The sequence below is a fragment of the Rhodamnia argentea genome, chromosome 6 (assembly GCF_020921035.1).
Source record: "Rhodamnia argentea isolate NSW1041297 chromosome 6, ASM2092103v1, whole genome shotgun sequence".
Classification (NCBI taxonomy): domain Eukaryota; kingdom Viridiplantae; phylum Streptophyta; class Magnoliopsida; order Myrtales; family Myrtaceae; genus Rhodamnia; species Rhodamnia argentea.
Window position 1 is genome coordinate 7,922,722 of NC_063155.1, and position 25,307 is coordinate 7,948,028.

Below are 25,307 nucleotides of genomic sequence, written 5' to 3' on the forward strand. Positions count from 1 at the left end.
ACAGGCGGCGGTGGGAGCCGTAGGTGGCGATTGACGGGGCCATAATTGACGGGCCACGGCGGGTGGCGAATGGCGGTGGTGAGCGGCGGGTGACGGGCGGCGGGCGGCGATCAACGAGCAACGGTCGACAAGAGGTGGTGGTGAGTAGCGAGCGGCGGTCGACAAGCGGCAGTGGTGAGCGGTGGCAACGATGGGGGGCGGCGGTGGGCGACGAGTGACGGCGGGCAATGGTCAACGGGCGACAGCGGGCAATGGTCAACGGGCGACGGCGGGCGATGGTCGACGGATGGCAATAGGCGGCAGCAAGTGGCAATAGGTGGAGATGATAAAAGAAAAAAAAAATTAATTGCATTCCAAAAGTGAAACTTTCCAAAATATCTCCAAAGCAACTTTGGGCCAAAGGCCTTTAAGGGCATTTGAAAATGTAATTGCATTTTCTCAAAGTTGAGCAAAAAACAAACCAAACACTATTTGCATTTGGCCAAAGGACTTTAGAACCCCAAAATCCTTTGAAAATGCAGAATCAAACAAGCCCCGAGTGCATCCGCTACTTTGTTCGCTTTGCCAGGTTTATACAGAATCTCGCAATTATAATCCTCTAATAGTTCCATCCACCGTTTTTATCTCAGATTCAACTCTTTCTGTGAAACCAAGTATTTCAAACTCTTGTGATCGGTGCACAAGAGGGAACAAACATGGTAACTTTGGGTGGCAAATGGGCCAGCACAGGCCCGCCATGCCTGGCACGTTTAGCATGCTTCGCACTGGCCTTAATTTTGAAATATTTTTTACCCTTCAAGGTGATCTGGTTATGGACTGAAGGATGTGATGTAGTTTCTGCGAGAAATATGGCACTTTAGAAAGAAAAAGATGGTTTAAATTCTCAGAACCGCCACTGGGACATCCCTTGTGTTTTCATGGCAATGTCTGATCTTCAGGTAAGACACAAAGCTTGGCAAAAAAGCTTCTACAACAAAGGGTATACATACTGATATGCCGGACATCACTCATATACCGTCCTCGCCAATTGTATCATCATGTTTCAGCTGCTTTCATGTGCTTGTCGTCATTGAACCTTGTTGAAAAGCAATACATTGTGCACAGACTGCAGTTTTGCTGCTGGATCCACTGACAGAACACGGGTGGGAAACCAAGAAATTATCAAAAGGTGAAGAATCAAATTGCAAGTTCATTTCATGGGAAGAAAACCGAATTGTAGAGTATGGAATTAAACTTCTGCTCAAGACGCTGCATATCTTGTGGCATGCTGGTTAAACTCACCTCTTGTATGGGAGAGATGTTTCATTGAAGGCCATGACCCCTCTTCACAAGAGACCCAATGTCTCACTGTCTTTCAGAGGAGTAGGCACTTCCAGGAACCTTGACAAAAAGTTCGTCTTCTAACGTCTCCTCATGCATCTGATTCTAAAAAGAATTCAATCATCGCTGGTCATTATAAGAAGCACTATAACATGCTCTGCAGCAACTCACAGCTAAAACTACTCAAAAAGATGGCGAGGTTTTAGCCCATCACATAAAGGAATATATTTTCTAAGGGAAAGTGACACTAACAAATCCTAAACTTTTTACCCAATACGTAACGTCATCTTGGACTTTGTCATTTGTTCAATGTGGTCTTTGAACTATTCTTAAATATTCCTATAATCCCTAAACTTTGAACTTTTCTAGTCCTCAACTTTCCCACAAAGTTAAATTGTCCTTCAAAACTATGCACAAGTTTTCATGATTACACTATTACTTATTTTTAAAATATCTTCTCATTTCAACCATTTTCTTATTCAACACAAAATATTGGTTTTTATAAATAAGACGATAGTTCTTCCATTTAAGCAAAGTTTAGCTTATGATCTCTACAATAATAAAAGTAGAAACTCCTTTATAAAGGTATCGGGTTGATATCCCTTCCAATTTAAATAGAAGTGATTTCAAAAGGATATCTCTAAACGAACTTATTTATCTATAAATTCTTGTACTTATATTAATATAAATCTTGTTTTCTACATTTTAGATTGATAAAATTTTCAATAATGTAAATCTTCTTCCTAGTATTTTAGACGGAAATTTTTTTTATATCTTTTGTTTTTCATGTTTTCTAACGATTAAGGGAACAAAATTTGGATTTAGACAAGTACGAGTATCTATAGATAAATTAACATCTTTTGTAAATATCCTTATTAAGACACTTAGACAAAAAAAAATAGCAGGAACATCAACCCGATACAACTTTAAACGAGGTACTACTTTTACTAATATAGAGATCACAAGCTAAAATTTTACTTGAATGGAACTGTCATAATATTTGTATAGACCAAAAAGGTAAAAAGGTAATAGAAAGATGAAATATTTTTTCATTTATTACGAAAAAGATTGAAATGAAAAGACATTCATAAATCTGGGCAATGGTGTAATTTTGAAATTTATGAATAGTATCGAAGGTAAAATATGATTTTGTAGGAAAGTTCAGGGACTATATCAAAAATTGAAATTTTAGTGATTACATTCAAATATAAAAAATAGTTACAAGGAGAACAAATTAGGAGTCCAAAAATACATCGAACATTGGGCTAAAATTAAAGAATTATTAGTTTCATTTTTCTATTTTCTTACGGAGAAAGACAATATAAGATGTCTACTTTACAAAGAACACTGCAGAGTCAACAGAATGAATATAATCTATCGATCTTGTTAATGAATGACCTGTTGACTGATAAACCATATATAAATCATAAATTCTAGATGAAAAATGACCAAGTGCAATGGTTCAGTAATGGAAACATGCAAAACTTACACTTTCACATTTTTAAAGCATGTTCAATGCATCTTAACAAGTGGACCAAGGACAATCAGTTTCAAAATAAAAAATCCAAAAAATTTTGTCCAGAGATTATATTGAGCAAAATTTCTCATGGATGCCAACACAGCTTTGCTATGTTTTGGTAGCCAACCACTGTCTTAACCTCGTTATCAACCAAGCAAATGAAAAATCTCAGATACAGATAGGTCAAACTTTTTAAATTGAAAATCACCTTCTCATCTATGAAAAACTTAACTAACCAAGCAAAGGGTATACATACTCTATCACTCCATAACGTAACCTAGAAGCAAATAAAAGTGGAGTAATTCTTCGAACTAAGTTAAATTCTACACTCCATTTGGATAAAAATACAAGATTTTCTTGCCTGTCGTTATTTTCTTCATCACTGAAGTCAAGTAGAGTTTTGAGTCAGTGCATTGAACCGAAAGGAAAAGTCTAACTTCACGCAAACAACTACTCAAAGACTAGGAAAAACCACATCAACATAGAGAAATGGAGGCAAGACTTGCAGCTAACTTGATGGTAAAGAAAAAATCAGAGAAACGAGAATAGTTTTACCTTTGACTTAGCCTCAGTCTGTCCCATGTTGCAGTCATTCTTTAGGCCACTCAAGATTTCTTTGAGTCGCCTTTTACCTTCAACTCTTGAAGCATGCCGTTCAGCACGTTGGGCCGCAGTAACATCAAAATGGCAGGCTACACAAAGTGTCCTCATATTCTCTAGCCTGCATTCACCTGCACAAATAATTGTACTGTAATTACATAAAACTACTCTGCTCCCAATTTTTATTTCCTAGTATAAAAACCATGTTTCATTTTGAGTATCAAACCAAAACAGAAAAACTCAAAGGAACGCACTTTTGAATAATTATGGGTGTGAGTACAATGAACCCTTATTGTCATCAGCCGACATCATCGACCAGTAATAGAAACTAGCTGGTCAACGTTGGCCTGGAACGTCACCAATCCAACTCAGACACGAGATTGACATCGCTGGTCAATCGCCATCTTGTGCGCCTTTTTATTTATTTAGTGCAGTTCTTTGTTCCTTATTAATTAACCTTCTTGATCATTTTTATGTAAAACCCATACTTATCCTTTAAATCTAGCTTACCAATCACCAATCACAGAGATAATACCAATCTTGCATATAAATTAGAGAACCATTGACTAATTTGATAAAGGAAATGATCAGAGAGCTCTTCAACCACAGCCACACCAATGATACCGAGCTCTAAAAAAGTTATGCTTTTTTACAAGAATTGATGTCTTGACAAATCGAAATACAAAATTTGGTCCTATCAATCACGTGACAAATTAAATCAACAGCCAGTTCATATATTAAGTACTTAATCAGTTAATACTTTTACCTCCACCACGAAAGACAGGAACAATGTGATCCGCATGCCACGCATTACCCTCCGTGGGAGCATTGACCAATTTGTCAACCCTGCCAGACATGGATATATACATTTATCTCCCCTGAAAGCTTTTGCTCTAGAACAACGACATACTAGACTTCAAGCATGCAAAACAAAAGGGAAAATGTCCGTGTATGACCTTAAGCACTTCGATAGTATCAACAAGAGACAGTATTCCATAAAGGTACTCACAATTTTTTCCTTGAAGCCAAATTTGGTGCTTGTCTCTTTATATAGTACCGCCGGTTTTCCACTGATAATGGTTTCAAGCATTTCACAAGCTGATGGCAGTCTATTTGGCAGTTCGTGCATACACCACGTTCTATCCGAAAAAGTTCCTGAAAAATCATAATTTGTCAACTAAGAGGGTGGAAAAATGAAGGCTAAGAAAAGGCAATGTAATTAAAAGTACAGGGTTTTCCAAGCAAAGCTAATAGTCCAGCTGCAGGTGAATAAATTAAACAAGAATCTTTCTCAAGTATTCACAAGCATATAGGTTTAGACCTGACGAAGGAAACCAGCACTTGTTCTTAGGCGATATTCTTCATAACAGCCAGAATTACAGAAAAGATCCTCAAAATATTCAGGTCTCTTTGCATTTTCTCCCCTGAAAGTAGAATACACAATTAGCTAGTCAGATGTAGCAAAACGGAAAATAAATTGGGACTTACACGCAAGGTGACTGACACAGTTTACAGAGTGGTCCGTCCATCATGGTCCACCCCTGAGTGTACTCTTTATCCTTCTTGCAATAACTGCCAACAAGATGAACCTTCTTCCACACAGCATTTTCGGGCAATGGATGGCTTATTTCAAACAATGGTGTAGTGCGTCTTCTGCTTTTACCTTTTAGCAATCCCTGGCATTTTGAATCATTGCATTATTAGGAAACAGAAGAGGTCATCTGGTCGTATCAAATAAGAGAAGAGCGAGAGAAATGGGATATAATACAAATGATTGATTCACAGTATGTTCATTTTGATTACATTATATGGACATACCAAACCGTCATGGTTGATCCCCTCTTTCAAGTAGCAGAGCTCAATAGCTAAAGGAAGTTGCAAAGGCTTTCCCAGTAACTTCCTACGTTGAATAGGTCTTAGTGTATTCCACTGGTTTATGAATGTTAGGAGACCATGGATGTAACCCCTGCTGTTTTCAAGAAACTTATTATCAGGGGAGAGAGCACTTTGCAAATTAACATCCTCCGGCCGAAAACTATGGAAAAGGGGTCTTGGTCTAGAATCTGTTCCTGGGGTGCAAGTGTATAAATGGATCCTCCCAGTATATTGGCTAACCTACACAAGAAAAAAAAAAATGTCCAACAGACTTTCAGAAATAGAAAAAAGAAATCATGCTTAGAAAAAAGAAATCATGCTTTGGCTCGATACATACATTCAACTTACTAGTTCAATCAAAACTCGTAAAGCTCACCATGTTTCAGTAGAGAAAGAAGATTTTTCCAGAACCTCAATCAAAGCAAAATATATATGCACCTTGACCACAAATAAATCACTTTTACCTGAAGTAGTTCTTATGGTATCAAAAGAAAACTCAAAAAGAAATGTGTTCCACAGTCTTCATAAATGAAAGAGAAAACATTTAAGTCTTGCCAGTTTGGTAAAATACAAAGCAGGTTCACAGAATATGTAGTTGAAACTGAAGGAGCCAAAGACACTTGATTGTCCCAGATCAAGAGCCTCTACTACTAGGGTAAAGGCAAAATCAATGTGCAGGAGTAGGACACAGGAAACCTAAAAGCTTAATCACATGCCTAGAAATCTCTAGGAAGAGTTCTAGCTAACTTTCAATTCATACTGCATATGGAATAATGCATTACCATACTGGTTAACCAACCCAAAACAAAATAAAATTTGAAAGCCATTGACATGGTAAGGTATCATTATGTTCAACAAATAATATTCCTGCTGGAAAGAAGAAGTCTGAATGAACTCGTGTAAAATCAGAGGATAATTTGGAGTAATTGGAATTTATGTAAGCTCATGATAAAAGTGATTAACAGTTGCTGAGATCTCTGCTCAGCACTTAGGCACAAGGCCAAAACTTGAAAAGGATGTGATTTTCATAGTTCCACAGGCACAATAAGGTACATTTTAATAGTAATTTGAGACAGCTAACTTTAAAATGTTGCTCTATTCCCAGATGGATTATAAGTTGTGCTTATCTGGCCAGTTTGTCTCACAGGCACAGCATCGACGAGAGCACTCAAAATGTGATAAAAAAGTTACGACTATCATCAGGGAAGAAATGAATTCTACAATGAAGAACTGATAAATTACCTCAAACCGCAAAGAGTTAATGAAATTTACAATGTTCTGATCAATTTCAACTACATCAGCACACTCGCCATTGCCAACCCTGGTTGTCAAAGCACTTTCCTGTAATACATTTTCCAAAAATGTGTCACCGTATAATTATGACAGCCCCAAAAGTCTTTATCAACTATCCGCTCATCACAATTCGCTTTTCTATGCAAAGGCATGCGTTGTATCATAAATAAATGCAGGTTATAAAATGCCTCACCCAGGGCAGCGTATTTTAAAACCGAACCAGACCCACCAATTACACAATTCGGACTGGGAAACAAGTCAATTGTCTGGTCCTGTTTAGGCAACCCAGCCTTCAAATTGAACCAGTGTTTACCTAGTTTTCTCTTTTTGTTTTTTTTTTTTTTGTTTGGGGGGGGAGGGGGGTTGTAGTTGGGGGTGGGGTGAAGGAGGACCATTCAATCAGATCAGAACCAGTTTAAACTGGTTTATCCAAACAAATTGGAAAGATGCTCACATTAGAGCTGAGTAGGACCTCTTCATCTCTGGGGAAGCTATTTACCATTCAAACAAGCACTATCTTTAGTACTAAATTTTTTATAATGACAAAATTTATATCAATCAACACTTCCAAAATATTCCTGATCAATAAGTAATGATTCCTGCTCAACGCCTTAAACATTTTTTTTCTGACAATATCTCATATCATTTCTGCCTAGCAATTCAACCGGTCCGATTTTGAGTACACAGACCAGAAGACATAGACGTAAAAAGAGTCTGTTGCCAACAGAATGATTTACCTCAACCAGAGGAGATTTTTTTATGTTGGAACAATTCTCATCAGCTTTAACTGGATCAGCAGGAGCAGGCTTACCATCATCTTCTTCGGTTTTTGTAGGATCTTCCTGCATATGTTTAATCTCCATAATTATCCCCTCTACATTCTCAAAATTACAAGCTTCTTTCTGTTTTCAATAGTGTCATTTTTTATGGGGGAGGGAGGGGGGCATCCAAATTCATCCTCATCCTATACTGCTTGAGCTGACCACAGGATTTAATTGTGTTCTCAATAGCCATTTTTCAATTAAATCAACTTCTGTAACCTTTAGTATCCTTGCAATTTCAATCTAAGCTAGAGAATCAAGACTTATTTACCTTCTGTGACAGTTGACTGCATGCAATTTCCTCCAACATCTGGATATAACTTCTATCAGTTTTATCACAAATTCCAAAATATGAAACATTGTCAACCTGACACCAAGAAAAGGAAAAAGGGATTGTTGTAGTAACAGAAACAAGCAAATGTGAAATAGCATGGCCTGGAAATAAGAGATGCAGGACAATACAAAAGCATAGTTTTCAAATGCATGGACAAATGACTCTGTACAGTGACTGCAAAAAAAACAAAACAACAAAAGTAACATGGACAAACAAGCACCACACACAAGCAAGAAAGCACATGCACATTCACGCATGTTTATCGGTGTAAAGGGACAGAAGGAACAGGGGTTTTATTCACAATGTATTGCACTCCACTACAGGAATAAAACCTAGGGGGAAGGTCCATTAACTAACGATTTAAACAACAGTTCAAGGACATGGTAATGCTTGATTGTCTGAAGCATCATCATTTTAATCAATAAAAACTTAACTTCAATCAACTTATATAGTGGAACAATTTCACTAGACATTCACAAAAACGTGCATTGTTAATGGCCATGTTGTCGCCTTTTTGTAAAGAATGCATTGTCAAAAGACGCTAGCTTGCGAGAGAAATTCAGGTAAACCACATGATGCGATTTCAAACCAACAGTAAGAAAAGAACCATTCCTCTGACACGTTATATTCTATAATATGATCTCTACGCGAACCCATCTTACCAGAAGAATAAATTCCTTTGTCGAACCTAAAGAGCAAGAGGTTCTCAATGTTTGGATAGAGTACATGTAAAGCCCACTCTAATCATCCCAGAGACATTTCTTAGATTTATGAGTCACTTGGCCGACTATTCTAACACGTCAATGTAAATGATTCAATGAACCTCCCTTGACCATTTGAGCTTGCACTTAAACACTGAGAAAAACCGAATCCTTCCAAGAAAACTATGCTTCATGTAAACTAGAAATGGGCTGCAATACCATCTTCATGGATATTCATCAGGCCAACACTGGAATTAAAAAAAAAAAAAAAGAAGAAGAAGCTGATCTTTACAAGCTTTATATATGGCTGGAGTGGCATTGATTGCTTTCAATATTAGCGATCTTCAAAATCATGCAGCGAAATTGCCACCTCGAAAATTAAAAAAAGTAGTACATTACATGATCTCCCTTATCTCAAGTTTGAGCTAGACAATAAAAACATAAAGTACAACTATCCCTCCACCAGAAAAATACAGGCGGGTGTAATCCAAGTCTCCAAAAGGTTCTAAATTGTAATACAATGTACATTAGAAGCATCGTTAAATTAAGATCAAGTTCCAGTCTAACACCAAAGAGGATGAATCAACATTTTGTTGACCGCCATATGGTTGTGATAGTTATTAATAGTGTGATACTTGGTATAGTCATTTATTCTTATTGAATTAATGCTATCTACCAATCACCGTGCCTTTCAACTTCATCAAATACTTTGTGTCCAATTTTAGGTATTTGACAAAGTCCCAGAACATGGTTAAAGGGCCATTAATAAGATTATCATAAAAATACCCAACTTTAATATAAGTAGAAAAAAGGCAAGGCAAGCAAGACACTGCTCTCTTTGATTTCAAAAAGACATTATCAATCATGTGGAAATTAAAAAAAATACAAAAAAACCAGTGGCAGTTCAAATATAGAAGCAACAAAAGATACCGCAATATCTAGTATTGCATCGCGCTTTCCATTTGTGGTAGAGGAAACACGGTACAAGCTCTTCCTTAGATATTGCCAATGCAAATCATCCGTGGTATCCTGCCATAGCCAATATCAAAATAATCACCACAAAATTGGGGATGATAATTAACAATTTCAAGTAACACGTCACAAGCAAAGACACGCACCTTTGCACAAAAATAATATATATTGACCGCATTTGTTTGTCCCTGCCTGTGAGCTCTATCTTCAGCCTTAAGGCACGATAAAAGAAACTCATTCATCCAAAATTCAGACAATAACCAATGAAACAACAATAAAGATATAAGCCTGTAAGATCCTTAAAATCCAATGGCAACTATCACGATGACCTTACAGATATTACTGGTTCAGGGGCTCTGGCCTACTGATATTATTGGTTCATGTTATGAAAAAGTTAAGACCTGTTGGCATTTGAGTTTTCAGATGGGTGGAAACAACACTTCTCATACTTATTGTGTCTCCATTAAGTTAGCTATCCATCCATCTTTAAATTGTGTAACACAGGCCTAGATCATGGTCAAAGGGTTTGTAATGATGCCTTTACAAGATAGATAAGCACTAGTGAACAAACTTTTAGAGAAATAGCAAGCCAATGTAGGACCAATTAACAGTTTCTTTGTTCTTCTTCTTTGCATAAGAGTACAACTACTAGGCAGGGGACTGATGAGGATAAGACCATGAGCTCAAGGACCTTAAGCTTGCAGGGAATACACTAAACCAATTACTGCAATCCTGATCAAATAAAATCCATACGTAAACACAGTAACTATTTCGATATTAATTTCAAGAAAATTTATGTGATTCCACCTGAAGCATCCATGATGGAGATGGAGGCAGCTCAAGGAACACCACAGTCTTTGCTGATGAAAGATTAAGTCCAACACCTCCAGCAGTAATACCAATTATCGCAATCTTAACCTAATGAGAAAAGCACCTAATCATCAGCATGAATAACTTCTAAATTCTTCCTTGCTAAAAAGATTCCAGACCAACAACAAGAAGAAATATCCACTAACATAGAAAGAACAAAAGAGGATATATTACCTCAAGAATCTACACGCAAATACCATACTTCACACATTTAGGAAAATAATCATTGACAGTAAAAACAACACCACCGCGCAACCAAAGAGAACTAGGAAAAAAGGCATCCAAGATACACACCTGATTTGATGATTGGAATGACATTACTGCAGACTGTCGATCTCTGGGAAGAGTATTACCATCTATGCGAGTAAATCCAATCCCTTTCTCACATATGATATCCTGAGTCATTCCAACATAAAAAGCTTTCATATGAGGACAAGAATCCAAACAGTTGTGTAGGACCTAATTCTACAACAAAGATAATAATAATAATAATAATAATAATAATAATAATGATGATAGCAGTTCAAACTGGAGGAAATCCACATCACAAAATCACCAAACTTAAATTTAGAATCACAATTCCCCACAAGCAAGTAGTAGAGGTCACTTTGACAAAATATATTAAATGGTGCAGAATTACAAACCTACTAAAGGATGGTGCAAGATATGATTCATAGTTAACATATTTAATCAGCAGATATGATAAAACAACCCATTGTCTTTGCATAGCACATCAACAAAAAACTCTGACTGGTACATCTTTCTCACCTTGTTTCATGAAACAGTTTGATGAATAAGAAACCTCAATATGACATTGGTCACATTGTATCCAGGCCAATACAAACAATTAATTTTGTATAGATTCCATGAAGTTGGTAAAGCTTTTCAAATGACTGATCTTTCTACACAAAAAAATGGCAACTTTCCAAACAAATGAAGTGTGCTCACGAATATATACCTAGGGCCAAGAATCATGGTGACCAAGCAATCTCTTTCTGATTGAAGCTTGATAGCTACTTAAGCAACTCACTAGCTCAATTTATATTGTTTCAGATTCTATGTTTAACTAGCTTCAAACGGCAAGAAAAGGTTTTGTTTCCAATAGAACATCAATTACTCATTAACACCATATTTGATATGAAAAAAAGCTAGGCAGTCAAATCATTCAATCATAACATCGCAGATTTATTTACACAAGTAAATACTTGGTGGAATTCAACAGAAACTTTTCAACTAAATTGATATAAATTATTCTTGCAAGAGATGCTCTCTTGAAGAAGGCCTACCTGCACCCCATCGAGAACTCTATGATGGTGGGCAAAAACTATCATCTTATGGCAATTTGGTGAGTCCACGACCTCATCAGATGCTGCAATGAGCGGATGAAGAGAAAGCCATTCACGGAATCCTGAGAGCTTGGCAATGCCAACTTCTTGGTACGATAGATTGCGCAATCTGTCACGACCATTGGAATCTGGCAGAAATAGAAACAGAAGAAGATTCAGTTGCAATCTCTGTGCATCCACATTAATAAACATGAAGTTTTGTGTTGGAAATGGTCTTGGCCCCAAAACTTGACAGGACTCTAGCAAGGTACCAGCTACCTGTTGACCAGGCAAAGGTATAAATTTTTTCTGACACCCCCATGTTTAGGTGAAATTTTGAAAATACACCCTTGTCATTTGGAAATTACTCTGATACCCCTCATCAAAATCAATCGGAACTGTATGCAGATTGATGGCTTCCAAGTGATCTTTCAGTCTATTGGATTTTACAAATGCGCCCAGTGATATTGTATTTTTCTTAATTTTGTGAAAGAAAAAAAAATTACAGGGATGCGAAGCAATTTCGTAACACACAGGGAGTGTGCCTCTGTTCTGCAAAAACTTGAGTATGTTCACCATTTGCTTGTAGAATTATAATACCATCATTTCCTGATAATGAGCATGAGATTGTCCTAGTTCACTACTTGGCTAGAAACAAAACCACAAATGCAACACTGAAAGTTTCTTCCGTTTAAAAAGTTACTGATATACATATGTTATTACAGTAGAAGTTTGAAAGGAAGCTTATGCAAAGTCGTGGAAGTTACCATCAGACTGATCTGTATTGCCAAGAGTAATGTCATCAAGTGCATCTCCATCAACTACTCTGACAGCAGCCTTTGCAGAAATAATATCTGATTTCTTCAATAAAATTCTCAATATTTGCCGACGTTTGGGAGGTAAGTGCACCAGGACATGCTCCTTTAGGCGTCTTATCTGAAACAATAAATTGAAGAAACACCCTTCAGGAAAGCAACTGTTTGAGCAGTTGGATGGCAGAGACTAAGTTAATTGGCCAAGTACACACTTGCTAAAAAAAGAAACATTACAACCACCATGGACTTAGTATCAGGACAGCCATCAGTTGAAATTCACCCAGGTATTCAACAGAAAATCTTATGGTCTTCGCCTTGTGATGCAAACGATTGTATCATATTTAGATGGTTCCAAAACTCAAATGTCATTTTTCTGGTAAACCAAAGTTAAGCAAAGAAGAACAAGTTACTGTTACTCATACTACATTGTAGTGCATAAAAGATCTAAAAACAAAGGAAGCTACTCACTAAGAGGAAGTGCTGATAATCAACAACTCCCACACTTGAAATGACACATAAAATATATCCAAGAGACTTGCATTGTGATATATACAGCATTATGAGGAAATCATCTGCATTTTTTGCAGTTCAATCGACATTCGAATGTTATACATATTACCACATGATTGCTTTACAAAAGCTAATATGAGAGCTCATCGCATAATGCAATAAAATGGTCAGATCATGTCAACAATTTCAGAAGCAAGATCGCACCATAACTGTTTGCCTTAGCAAAATGTTCAGCTCCTCCAAGCGAATGCCCTTTGAGTAGTCCTGATACAAAATTCCCCATCAGGCAAATCAATTTTTCATTTCAAGAAGCTGAAATTGTAAAAACAACAAGCTATTACAGGGTCTTCTCCAGTTAAAGATATGACATGCACTATGTCAGGCAGGCTTAGCCATATGGATGTCTTCCCTAAGGGAATGAGTAAATGGTTGGTGGATCTGCCAAGAAGCAGAAACCACTCATATATTTAGCCTGATTCACTAAATAAAAATTTTCACTTTTCTATGATGAATCAACTATATGAAAGTACATAATTGTTCACATGCATTAAAATTAACGATGTAGCATGTTGGACACTGGTACCTCGGAGAGTGCCACAATTACCTTAAAAACCTTTCCTTGATAACCTTGGTCAAATTTCACGTCGCAATAAGTTCTTGCAAAGTCAAACTTGTCTTTTCCCAATAAACCAGGCCTAGAGAGCAGAATAAGGAGAACTTTAATTTCTCAATGGGAAGTAAAGTTAACAAGTGAAAATGAAACAATATAAAAGCAATTACCAGAGCATGTTTATCTGATGGAAAATGTCATATGGCCTACAATCACCTAAAATGCATCCAAAATAAGCTATCAGATAGCAAAAGTAGACCAAAGTAGCAGAAAAAGGGAGAGAAAGGGGGCGGGCCGAGTAACAAGAAACAACAGATTATGAAGGCAATAGTGTCATCTGTTTCAAAGAGCAACAACCTAGACAAAGAAGGGGTTCCTGACAGTAGAATGATACGTCTGACCTTTGCTGCCACATCAAGAACTGATTTTATCTGTTAATAAATAAGGACAGACAATGAGTCATGCTAAGCAGTCTCCACAGACAAGGTGGGAAGCATGTAGGAGGAAAGATATTTGCAGATCACAAGCGGATCACAACAGCAAAAAGCTATTCTTCATGGTAAAATTTTAATGCTGCAATAAATAAAGTTCGGTTGAAAGAATGACTGGCGTCAAAGATGGAACAAGTGGATGTTATCGTCTCTTCCAATTTCTCCTCACCAGTACCTTTTAAGGTTATCTCAAGCTTCATGATACACTTACTAATGCAATGATCTTTCTATCTGTTTTTCTTATACATTGTCAATGATGATTATTTGAAGAAGCTAATATTGGCTTACAGCTAAAGATCGAAAATCAGAGAAAGAAAATGTCACGACTATTGCAACGCATTCTTATGCCATTTAGCTGGTTTCATACTCAATTTGTGACGTTATCCAAACTTAACTTCAAAAGGTGATAATAGCACCACCAACTGAAAAAATCTGGAACTAGGACTATTAGTGGATTAAATACATCAGCATCAGTCAGAAAATTACTGAGCACAATGCAAAAATCTGACCAGAGAGGATCCATTCCAGATTTCCCAAAAAAAATGAGATGAGATGAGATTCACAAAAAAGAAGTACCACAACAAAATTAAAGAAATGAATTAGACTGAATCATCACACATTCTTGAGTTGATCCAAAAAAAATTTTGAAAACATCAATCTGACAAACACCAGAAGCACCATTTTTACCAGCTAATATTACTCCATACCTCCTCAGGTTCCGCAGATTTCTTTGATGATCTTATATGGTGAGACTCATCAACTATCAAAAGAGACCATTCCTGATCAAGCATACTCCTCCGCAAGTGATGAAGCATCTTGTAAGAAATAACCACAATCTTTGGCCATTTTTGCAAGTGTGAAGGATTATTGAGGTGACCAAACACTGAGAAGATAGCAACTTCATATATATCATTAGCATTCTAGGGTGCATAAAGTCCAAAGAGATAAGAGAAAAGTTGCATATCTCTTCAACGAAACCATAGATTCTAGTCTGCCATTTTGATATTTACACTTTGAGTCCAGAAAATAGCACTCCGCAGTTTCAAAGTATGTACTACAACAGTTGCACAAGAGGACTCTCTTCCTTTGTGTAAAATTTTGTGGGACCATTACCAACTACTCTAAAGATTTAAGCTATTAGACAAAGGCGTGTTTTAATATTCAAATACTTTAATACTCACCCTCACGAGTAAGTTAGACTTTGGCCTGGAAAATGGGAGGCAGAAAAGATTTGAAGTCAAGATATCGGCTTTGATACCATGAGCAATTTTGTGGGACTATGGCCAATTGTTCTAAAAGCTTAAGCTATTGGATGAAGGTATGGTTTATTACTAAAATACATAAGCAATTTGAAACCATTTCTCTCTTTTCCTTTTCCCCTTTTCTCTTTTTCTCCAAATGCTTGAACGCAATTACAAAGGAAGACCCACCTTCTATGAATTTCACCCCGGACAACCAAAAGAGGATGATCTCTGACTGAAATTCAAGAAATCTCACGCACCAATTTCAAGTACCAAATCTCAATCAAAGGGACGAGCAAAGCATTTAAACCAAATTGTAAGAAGAGCCCCATACGTGAAGGGATTAGACATGACAGTTACCAAGATGGATATCAGTGGGCAAACAAGGAAACCACCGCTCAAGTTCTTCTGCCCAAGAAAAGCGCAAAATAGCAGGGCAAACTATAAGAATAGAACCTTCATCCAAGAAACAGCTTGCAATAGCAATGGCCTGTGAATGAGGAACAATAAACATTGTAAGTGGTGGGCAATTGGCCCAATTGACTCATATGAGACAGCTTACTCAATTCATTGTGTGTGCGTGTTTTTTTTTTTTTTTTTTTTTTTTTTTTTTGCAGATGTTTTCTCTCCAATCTAAAGGGTGGCCACAGGCCAACACCAACCACACCTTTTCTAATTTCCAGTTTGAGTTAGGAAATGATACCAAAGCAAATCGGCTAAAGCAAATAACCTGAAGTGTTTTCCCAAGACCCATTTCATCCGCAATAAGACAACGTCCACCCCTTCGTAGACCAAATTTTACTCCATCGACTTGAAATGGCAAAAGTGTATCCAAGATTTTCCTGGGTAACTTCCCAATCAATTCATCAACCTTCTCATCAGGCAAATGCTCAGGTCTGCAAGGTATCCATTGCCCCACGATGAAAGAATGTGAAAGTTTCTCAATGACATTAAATGTTCCCCAAGGAATCTCCTCGATTACTATACTCTTGAAGCTCTTTAAACATCTTATCACTGCATCATAATCCCTCAGCTTATACACACAAGCTTTTCCACCAGCAAGGTTTTGGGTAAAGTGTGATGGCATCACCTACACCAAAGCCAAATTTGGAAGATACATACGGCACAGTATCATTGAACTTTTGACAGCAAACTTTTCTCTTTATTCAAAGAATAGTACATTTTCCTTGTGCAAGATCATCTACTCTAAAAGCTAACTTCAGACATGCATCCATCGACATGGAAGCTGTTTTACTGTTTAGTAAGTACCCAAGGAAATGAAATCATGCCACATTTTATAGATTGTCGTGAAAAATGATCCCTCCATGCAGTAAAATATTAATAAGTGCGACTTGCACATGAAAATTTAGTTAGCTCTTTACAAAACCAATAACCAACAGCTCCTCTAGATCACACTTGTAAAACAATTGTCGGACGCACTTGTTCATTTTTCAACATGCCATTACACAATGACATCCCAAATAGTCGCTTCCAATTATTAAACCGCCTCACCGAACAATTTCATCAACTTCGACGAACTATATCTGAAAAATGGAAGCATGAAATTATCTTATCCATTTCTAACAAAGACCCAGAACGACAAATGCACTGGAGAATCAGCTCCATTTCCTTCTCCCGCTAATAATAACCAAGGAACTTACGCCAGCTAAGCAATCCACCAATCTCCGCATGGACTCGTCCTCTCCCGGATAAGTAAACCCCAGCAGCGGCAGAGGAGTCGCCGAGAACGAGTCCGGCGAGCATATCTCGAGCCGGACCATGAACTTCTCGGCAACGGCCTCGCCCGATGGTGCCCTAGCCCCGGCCACATTGTCAAATGGCTTCGCCTGTTTTGCGATCGTCGTGGCGGGGCTCAACTTCCTACACTTGAAGAGCGTCCAGTGGCCGTGCGGGTACTGCTGCGGGTTGATCGAGGAGCCTGCGACCGCCTTCCTCTTCGCTAGAGCAGCTAATCGGTTCGCTTCGGCTCGCAATCGTTGCTCTTCTGTGATCTCTTCTTCCTCCATCTCCATGACTGACAAACTCGAGAGAGAGAGAGACAGAGATTTGAAGTTATTGGCGGGTTAATCAAGAAGCTCGTTGTGCACTGGACGGGCCACGGGCTGACCCATGATGGGCCGAGGCCGACCCAGGACGGGCCAAGACCAACCTGACATGGCCCGTTGTCACCCCCTTGTCCCTTTCTCAGTTCACGGGGTGCCCAATTTATTTTCTATCTGAAATATAACTTTTTAACAAAAGATATATAATCATTTAATCACAATATTTGACCAAAAAAATTAATCACATTAAAATTCATATTCTCGAAATGAACGAAATATTGATTGAATGTGAGTTATACTTCGAAAGAACAATTTATGAGGTTTAAGCAGTCAAATCGAAAAATCTAATTGCTTGACATATTTATCCCAAAAAAGTATATGACGGAGTAACGAAATTTATCAATTTTTATCCTCCGAAGAATAGGTAATGGGATAATGAATTTTTTAAAGGGTATTATGGACTTTTGAAGAGTGGAGACCAATTATGCTAATTGGAGAGGAAAAAAAAATCATGAAGCGGCAAAATTCTTATATCAAAACGGAATTTCCATGCGCTCATGCTCTGAACCTTAGATTTTAATGAACCGTACTCCATCTCACACTAATCTTAATGAAGTCAAGTTAGTCTTGTTCGTGGTCCCCACGCATGTAACGCATGTAATTTTATCAAGAATAGTTTGAGGCTTCGATAGCGATTGTCTCATATAAAAAATTTAGAATAAATGGAAATTAACTTCATAAAAAAAATTATTTTACAGCTTAATCACCAGATAGATTAAAAGTCACTTTCTATGCAAATAGTAAAATCAATTGTGACATGTATAGCAGCACAAAGAAGACTGGAAAAAGACTTAACGACAAGAGAGATTGCATTGCTTCAGGTTGATTGTTGAACAAGAAAAAACAAAGCATCCCAGTGAAGGAGACAACCTCTGACAAGTCACTACCAAAGCCCAGAAAAGGAAAAGCTGCACCAGTCTGGTTAGATTCTGGGCTTCAAGGGAAAGACAATGTCTCTCAAATCTGCTTCCACAGGACAAAGAATCTATACATCTGCCAGCTTCTTGGGTCTCACTGAAAGTTAGATGTTATTCTTCAATCCACTCATGTGGAAAAAGGAGAATGTCTTGAGGATCCACTTCAAAGGTTCCGATCGCACACTTCGCATCGCCCGATCCCTTCTTCCTGGCCGTCCCCAGAGGTGCCAAAAGGACCACTTTATCTTCTCTGAATATCAAAGACATGGCTGTAGGAAAAAGTTGCCTATCAGAGAGAGAGATACTTTGCTTGCATCTGCACAAAAAGAACACAAGACTTTGCTTCATTGGCTTCTGTTCACATGCTACAAAAACAAACAAGCATTGCCAAGTAGGCAGACGGCAGTTGCCGCCAGGGATTTCAGAGGATGGAGAATCTAATCAAGCAGAGAAGGTACTGAATCACCAGATCTTGTATCTCATCATTTGGCGCTAGACCTTTGCGAACATACACGCTTTTATCGTTTCCTCTGTTGAGCTGAAGTTTCTTCCCCTTGCTGCAATTAAATGGCAAGAGAACTATCACCCGAGTTCTATAAAAAATTTCATAGCAGAGATCAATTATAGTACATCGAGCTCCTTTGACGATGGAAAGGAAAAAATGTTAAGTAGTGGCTTATGTTAAGCATCCGCATCAAACGTAGTTTTCGCTGTCATTGTGCTTGTCCATTAGCAGACTAACTGCCTTGCAGAGAAAGGTTTTCGGGCCCAAAGCAGGAAGAGTTCAGCGGGAGCAGACAAACTAGCGTGGTGCAGCAACAAACGGATTCTTCGAAAGGAGGTAATCATGTCTTTTACATAAGCAGTCCATAATTACATGCACATCGTTCGGACCAGAAAAGAAACTATTTAGTACGCTGCCAAGGTTTGACACCAAAATGGTTCTCATATTAATTGGCATCTTACAAAGGAACTACGATAATCAGAAGAAAGATTGAAACCCACATAAACCTACAGTTTATATTACTTCTAGCAACATTATGAGCAATGAATTAGTCATTTAGGACCAAATGCTGCGCATCATGGGATTTTTTGCAGATCAGAAGACACAGAACCGGTTCACCAGGCAGTTTTCCGGCCCAATGAGTTGGGATTATGACTATGGAGACAGCGAGTATGCAAGTGCAGTCGCAGCCGCTGCATTTGCCATATGCTCCCTTGAAGAAACTGAGGTAGGAAAGCGAGCAAAGACAAGAGACGACTTTGCGTCCTCCCGAAGTAAGATTAAGAGCAACAAGGTCGACATCAAGACGGGACCAACAACTGCCGGGAAAGTAACCAGGCAATCTTCAAACGTGGAAGCAGAAGGTAAGATTAATTCTCCCAAAACCATTTCCACATTCTCTTCACGGTTGATATTAGTATTTCAAGGGACTAAAACTAATGTACCATGGGAAGCTTCCGAGAGAAAGATGCCATCTACTTCCATTACTCCGAAACCGAAGGAGAATCCATCAAAACATAGTAGAAAGGTAGCTAAAGCAGATGCCTGGGAGAGAGCTCAGATTGAAATGATCAGGAAGCGGTAAGCTTATTCAACCCTCCAAGAAAACGTAAAACTTCCAGTTGCTCAGCAAACACAGCGCTCCGCTAGTTCCATAACCATCTCAAACTCCAGGCATGAGAATATGAAGTCCAGCATTTTTGCATGGGAGAATGAGAAGAAAACAAGAGCCAAACGTTCTTTCGAAAGGAAAAGGGTACGGCGACATCTCAAGCTGTGATATTCTCAAATTAATGAAGGGAGATAGTGTCGAAGCCCTAACAACGATGTTATCGCAAATTGCAGAATGAGCTCGAGCAGAGAAGGTCAAGAAATCAACAGCATTACCAATATAAGGTAGCAAGAATTGATCAGATCACACGCGAAGCAAGGGCACAAGCAGAGGAGAAAAGAAGAACTGAAGAATCTCGAGTTAAGGAGAAGGCAAAGAGGATCAGATCAGGAGAAGCTCCTGTCACATGTTTCTGCTTCTAAGTCCTCTTAATATGCACAACAAGATTCACTTGTGGATTGATTATAAGCCAGTCCTTCACGTATTGGTTGGTAGTCTCAATTGTATTCTACAAAGTTTGAACTCTAATGCAGAATAGTAAATCTGCAAAAGAACGAATCATGTGCCCATTAGGCCACTGCTGGCACTGCTGCTGCTTCTATGGCAAACAGCCATCAACTATGTTATAATCACAAGATAATCTCAGCAGACATTCAACAACGGCGAGATGAAAGATGGAGGAATCATCAGATATTTAAGCTGGCAGTAGTATTTCTGCTGGTGAGCAAAGTAAGCAACTTCTCATCAATATGTGGTGCAGCCTTATTATACAAGGTGTTTGAGTATCCTGGATTCAATCAGAGAAGCAGAACAAATGAAGTTCTGTTAACACCAAAATCTTGGTTAAACTCAGCTAGAAATTGTTAGCTAGCAGCCGAAACCTGACAATATGTGCACAAAAGACGTGACAGATGGGCCTTCTGGAGGAGGACCATGGTGAAATAAAGTTTCCTCCTCTAAGCTCACTCACAAAAGATTTGAACAAGCAGAGATAAGTAGGTCACCGCCCCACAAATAACGTCGACATAGTGAATATCCTTGAATTGGTCATCACTCTGACGGCTGCTCTGTCACTACAGGCAGAGTCTTTCATAACTCAAAAAAGCCAACTAGCAGCATCATGCTATGTGAATAACTTGTGACAAGCACAACAGTACAGTCAAAATCACATGAGGATTACCGAAGATGGACCCATTATTCTGCAGCTCCCAAAAAAGACCCCGGTCATCATATGAGCAAGTGCGTGCGCATTATTATATTTCCTCCATTGCAAACCAAACCACAGACCAATAGAGTTACATGAATATACAAACAAGAGGTATATAGAGTGCAAAAACAATGATGTTAAAACTCCAATCAAGTTGCATTCTTTCTATACACACAACAACCTGATCAACAACAGACGTCAAAACCACAGAATTCACACCAGACACTTTCTCAGCCCAATGAGCCAGTCTTGAGATATAGTTCGCATGCCACAAGAACAACGGAAGTTATCTTTAGATCACTATGTACAATAAAACCATAGAACTAAAACCTAAACAAACCCTGAACAGTTCAACATGCAGTGACTGTGGCCTTTGGTTTGGTATCTTGAAGGGAGATCACAGTTTCAAAAGCACCAACCAACGCTTTGACCTTACTCTTCCTTGTCTCGACAAGCTTACTAGCTGTTTCTTCAATCACATTATTAAACAAACTTCGTGCATTCTCTCTTTTCTCCACTTGTCGGTGCTTCAAGACAATTTTCTCAGATTTGATACTCTTAGACTCTGCAGAATCAATGTCTTTTCTCCTAAAGATTTTTTTTCCAGCATCACCCTTACTAAGTTGGCACTCGCCAAGTAGTCTTGGCCGTCGAAACCTGAGTTTCCTTGGAGGAACGTTCTCAAGTCGAGGTTCTACCACCTTCCCTTTCCTAAAGGATAGATTTTGAGGCTGGCAACTTTTGTCTTCAGAGCTACCTGTGCTGACCCTCCTCTTGGGCCTATTTGTGTTTGAACGGGCCTCTGGATTCCCCTTTTCAGCTGCCTCATGCTCAGATGAAGTATCACCATTGGTAGACTTTGATGCTGGCAGAAATGGTGTTGAGATCAAGGATGAAGATGACAAAGATTGATTAACATGTCTTCCGATTCTTCTTGTGTTTTTCTTATCAGAGTATGGAGGTAATTTGGCCGAACCACATGCATTTACAGTGCGTCTTAATTTTTTCATCCCTGATGATGGCGGAAGTTGAGGGGCAATCTTTCCATTCGATCTTCTTTCTTTCTCTGCCTTAGGATCCTCATCTAAAGTATGGAGGCTATTCTCAGCGGCTCCTGCCATTTTACTTCCAACATTTGCCACTGCAAAATCTGAAGTCTTTTCAGATTTATCCTTGCAATTGGAAAGCTTAGGCTCAGGTTTACTGCTACTGCAGTTTTTCTGATTGGAAGCTAATTTGGCGTGCATATAGTTTCTCACATCCCTATTTGAGCCTCTTCTGCTATAATGTTCAGGGACAATGGACACCGTACTTGGCAAGATCTTTCCCTTCTCATTCAGAGAGACCCTTGTTGCTTTAGTACCTCTGAGGGCAATGGACGCCGTACTTGGCAAGATCTTTTCCTTCTCATTCACAGAGACCCTTGTTGCTTTAGTGCTTCTGAATTTCTGGCTTTTTCTCCTGCCTGAATTATTGGGAGCGGCCACTGAAAGTGCCCCTCCAGTTTTGTTGTGTACTTTATCACCTGTTACCTCTTTAGCATGAGCAGATGGACTTGGACGGACAGAGTTTTCCTTCAAGTCAGCAGCAAAATCTCCAGTGACATCTGGATCCTCTGGCTGTTGAAAGAAGACATCTCTGTCTGGAGTTGATAAAGAATCGTCTGTCTTCACAATGACGGACTCAGGATATTCATCAACATTGACTAATGATTTCTCCTTTCCCTCCAATGAAGCACTGGTCTTATCCTGCTCATACTGATCCCCCGAATTAGCAGCCTTCTTGAAAACGACATCTCCGTCTTGAGTTGACAAGGCATCATCTGTCTTCACAATGATGGACTTAGGAGATTCATCAACATTGACTAATGATTTCTCATTCCCCTCCAACAAAGCACTACTCTTATCCTGGTCATAGCCATCCCCAGAAATGGCAGCCTTCTTCACAACAACATCTCCGTCTTGAGTTGACCAGGAATCATCTGTCTTCACAATGACGGACTTAGGAGATTCGTCAACATTGACAAAAGATTTCTCATTTCCCTCCAGAGCACTCGTCTTTTCGTGGTTGTGGCGATCCCTAGAAATGGCAGCTTTTCTCCTTGACCTCAGGAAATTAGCCGTTGCCTCAGAATTATGTTTCCTTCCATATTTGCACAAATCGTGGCAGGATCCCATCGAGGCTCTTAGATAACGCGAAAGAATCGGTGGTTGAAGATTTGGGGCAGCCATTATTCCAGTAGAGTTTCTTCTCAGCTGACCATGTAGAGATTCGACTTTCTGTGGGATCATTGCCTCATCATGCATTTCCCCGTCCATTCTCAGAAGAATAGTATATCCAACTGCCAATCTGTAGTATAAAAGGCCGCAAACAGTGGGTGCTAGTAAAATCAGTGCATGAGGAAATGGGAAATGCAGTAAGTAAAGGTCATTTGCTAGAGTATGATACAGTCCAAGTTCAAGATAGTTCAGACAGATTTGTGAACGACAATGGCTGCCTGTAAGTTCCAAATTAGAGTTGTCAAAGTGCCATAGAAATGAATCCCAAACATAAGTACACAACCAAACATAATACTACCGGCAGACACGATGTTTAAAAAAAAAAAGACGTGCTACAGTTGAAATATCTTCACCTTCCATAGCCTAAAGGCAACAGAAAGATGGCATGGGAAAGAGGAAAAGAGGACTCAAATGAAGCCCACCACTTATTCTCTAGAAATGCTGGGTCTCTTTCAATCTTTCAGAAGGATCTATTTCAAGGATCACTTGCTAAAGACCTATATCTCTTTCAATCTTTCAGAGAGATAATAGCAGAGCAGCTCCATCCTCCTATATTGCCCTTGGTTGGAATGTGTTTCCAAGAAATACATCAGATTTCAGGCAGATTTGCTTGATTGAGGCTATTGTCCCTACTCACTAGTCACTAGGGAGAGTAAACACTATTAAGATTTCGAGCACAAGCTTCAAAGCTGACAACAGCCATAATAGAATAAAAGAAGGAACAAAGAATCCCTAAATCCAAAGTCATTAACAATTTTCCCACAAACCAAGCAGAACTAGAGACTCATTATATAATCTTATCCGACGAGATTTGATCATAAAGAACATCATCTTTCGAGTTCACCGCATTTCTCCAGCCCGGAGAACAGAGTAAAAATCATAAAAACAGTAATTTCCTCACGATTCACTCATACCATGATCATCGAATGAAATTCCACACACGAGAAGCTGCACTAATCTCATAGGATTCTTCAGACGACGAGAAAGAAGGCAAAGAACTTTAGCCAATACAATCACAAGTCAAAAAACAGCAACTTTCTCAGGCCAAAGCTATCTACGTGCACCCACGAAAGAACAACATCCTCGCCTACCAACAACGAGATCAATCCGCAAATCAGAGACGAAGATCAAGAAACGGCTAGAGAGGGTCGAAAGTTCAACCCCAGAATCGTATTCCAGACAAGAAAAGACAATCACCGTCAATCTAATCTACCCAGATTGAATGCTGAGAAGGGTACCTCAGGCGCGGCGCGAAGATTCAGAGACGAGGCAGAGGAGCAAGAAAAGAGAAGAAAGGAGGAATCTTTGAGGCTTTCGGGGGAGGTGGCGGTGGGGCAGGTGAGAGGCCGTTCTTGTTTAGGTAAGGAGGGTGGTTGTGGCTTGGTGAGAATGCGCGTTCGTTAATGATGGCTCCCCAGAAAAAGATGGGGACTCATCGCCATACTTTCGCTAAAAAGGGGTGGGGAAAGAGAGAGAGAACATTCTATGATTCCGCGGTGGTTGCCGAAGCGTGGAAATAGATGACCCCCGCACGGGCATTTGATTTTGTACAGTTCAGTCCTTCCTTTATTAGAGAGAGAGAGAGAGAGAGAGGGAGGGAGGGAGGGAGGGAGGGCAGTTCTCCTGGACTGGAGGACAGTCTCTGCCAAATCACCGTTGACTTTTTGACGTCCGGTAAACGTGCGCACATATCCTGTGCGTGAAAAATTCCAAAAGGAACGACGAGAAAGAAGGCAAAGAATTCTAGATAACTCGAAAAACGGCCACTTTCTCAGGCCAAACCTATCTAGGTGCACCCAAGAAAAAACAACATCATCATCTAATGAATTTCCACACATGAGAAGCAGCACAAATCTCATCGGATTCTT

The 25,307-nt window shown here is 39.0% G+C and overlaps 3 protein-coding genes across 9 annotated transcripts; 1 reads left to right on the top strand and 2 right to left on the bottom strand.

Moving 5' to 3' along the window:
* Nucleotides 1-709: 709 nt before the first annotated feature.
* On the bottom strand, nucleotides 710-17,369 carry LOC115741312 (DNA annealing helicase and endonuclease ZRANB3). 6 transcript variants are annotated; one of them, XM_030675211.2, is made up of 25 exons: nucleotides 16,959-17,369; nucleotides 16,028-16,387; nucleotides 15,658-15,787; nucleotides 14,764-14,939; nucleotides 13,923-13,996; nucleotides 13,736-13,771; nucleotides 13,560-13,650; nucleotides 13,160-13,219; nucleotides 12,398-12,566; nucleotides 11,592-11,779; nucleotides 10,600-10,701; nucleotides 10,243-10,353; nucleotides 9,582-9,647; nucleotides 9,394-9,492; nucleotides 7,700-7,795; nucleotides 7,345-7,449; nucleotides 6,557-6,655; nucleotides 5,258-5,554; nucleotides 4,928-5,115; nucleotides 4,761-4,863; nucleotides 4,449-4,594; nucleotides 4,206-4,285; nucleotides 3,395-3,570; nucleotides 1,282-1,425; nucleotides 710-1,190 (listed from the first exon to the last, which is right to left on the bottom strand). In XM_030675211.2, exons 1-24 carry the CDS (start codon nucleotides 17,328-17,330, stop codon nucleotides 1,345-1,347), a joined length of 3,405 nt encoding a protein of 1,134 aa, XP_030531071.1. In that variant the 5' UTR covers nucleotides 17,331-17,369; the 3' UTR covers nucleotides 710-1,190; nucleotides 1,282-1,344. The 6 variants fall into 6 exon arrangements, with proteins under 6 accessions (XP_030531071.1, XP_030531062.1, XP_030531044.1 ...); XM_030675202.2 differs by having other exon boundaries at nucleotides 1,282-1,419; nucleotides 14,764-14,954; XM_030675184.2 differs by having other exon boundaries at nucleotides 710-1,128; nucleotides 14,764-14,954.
* A 932-nt stretch (nucleotides 17,370-18,301) lies between these two features.
* On the top strand, nucleotides 18,302-20,497 carry LOC115743022 (uncharacterized protein At3g61260). The gene is made up of 6 exons (XM_030677615.2): nucleotides 18,302-18,791; nucleotides 19,090-19,178; nucleotides 19,436-19,705; nucleotides 19,796-19,922; nucleotides 20,016-20,097; nucleotides 20,187-20,497. Exons 1-6 carry the CDS (start codon nucleotides 18,766-18,768, stop codon nucleotides 20,373-20,375), a joined length of 783 nt encoding a protein of 260 aa, XP_030533475.2. The 5' UTR covers nucleotides 18,302-18,765; the 3' UTR covers nucleotides 20,376-20,497.
* Nucleotides 20,498-21,187: 690 nt separating this feature from the next.
* LOC115743015 lies at nucleotides 21,188-24,956 on the bottom strand. 2 transcript variants are annotated; one of them, XM_030677593.2, is made up of 2 exons: nucleotides 24,678-24,956; nucleotides 21,188-23,509 (listed from the first exon to the last, which is right to left on the bottom strand). In XM_030677593.2, exon 2 carries the CDS (start codon nucleotides 23,476-23,478, stop codon nucleotides 21,511-21,513), a length of 1,968 nt encoding a protein of 655 aa, XP_030533453.2. In that variant the 5' UTR covers nucleotides 23,479-23,509; nucleotides 24,678-24,956; the 3' UTR covers nucleotides 21,188-21,510. The 2 variants fall into 2 exon arrangements, with proteins under 2 accessions (XP_030533453.2, XP_030533464.2); XM_030677604.2 differs by having other exon boundaries at nucleotides 21,188-23,524.
* Between the last annotated feature and the right edge of the window lie 351 nt (nucleotides 24,957-25,307).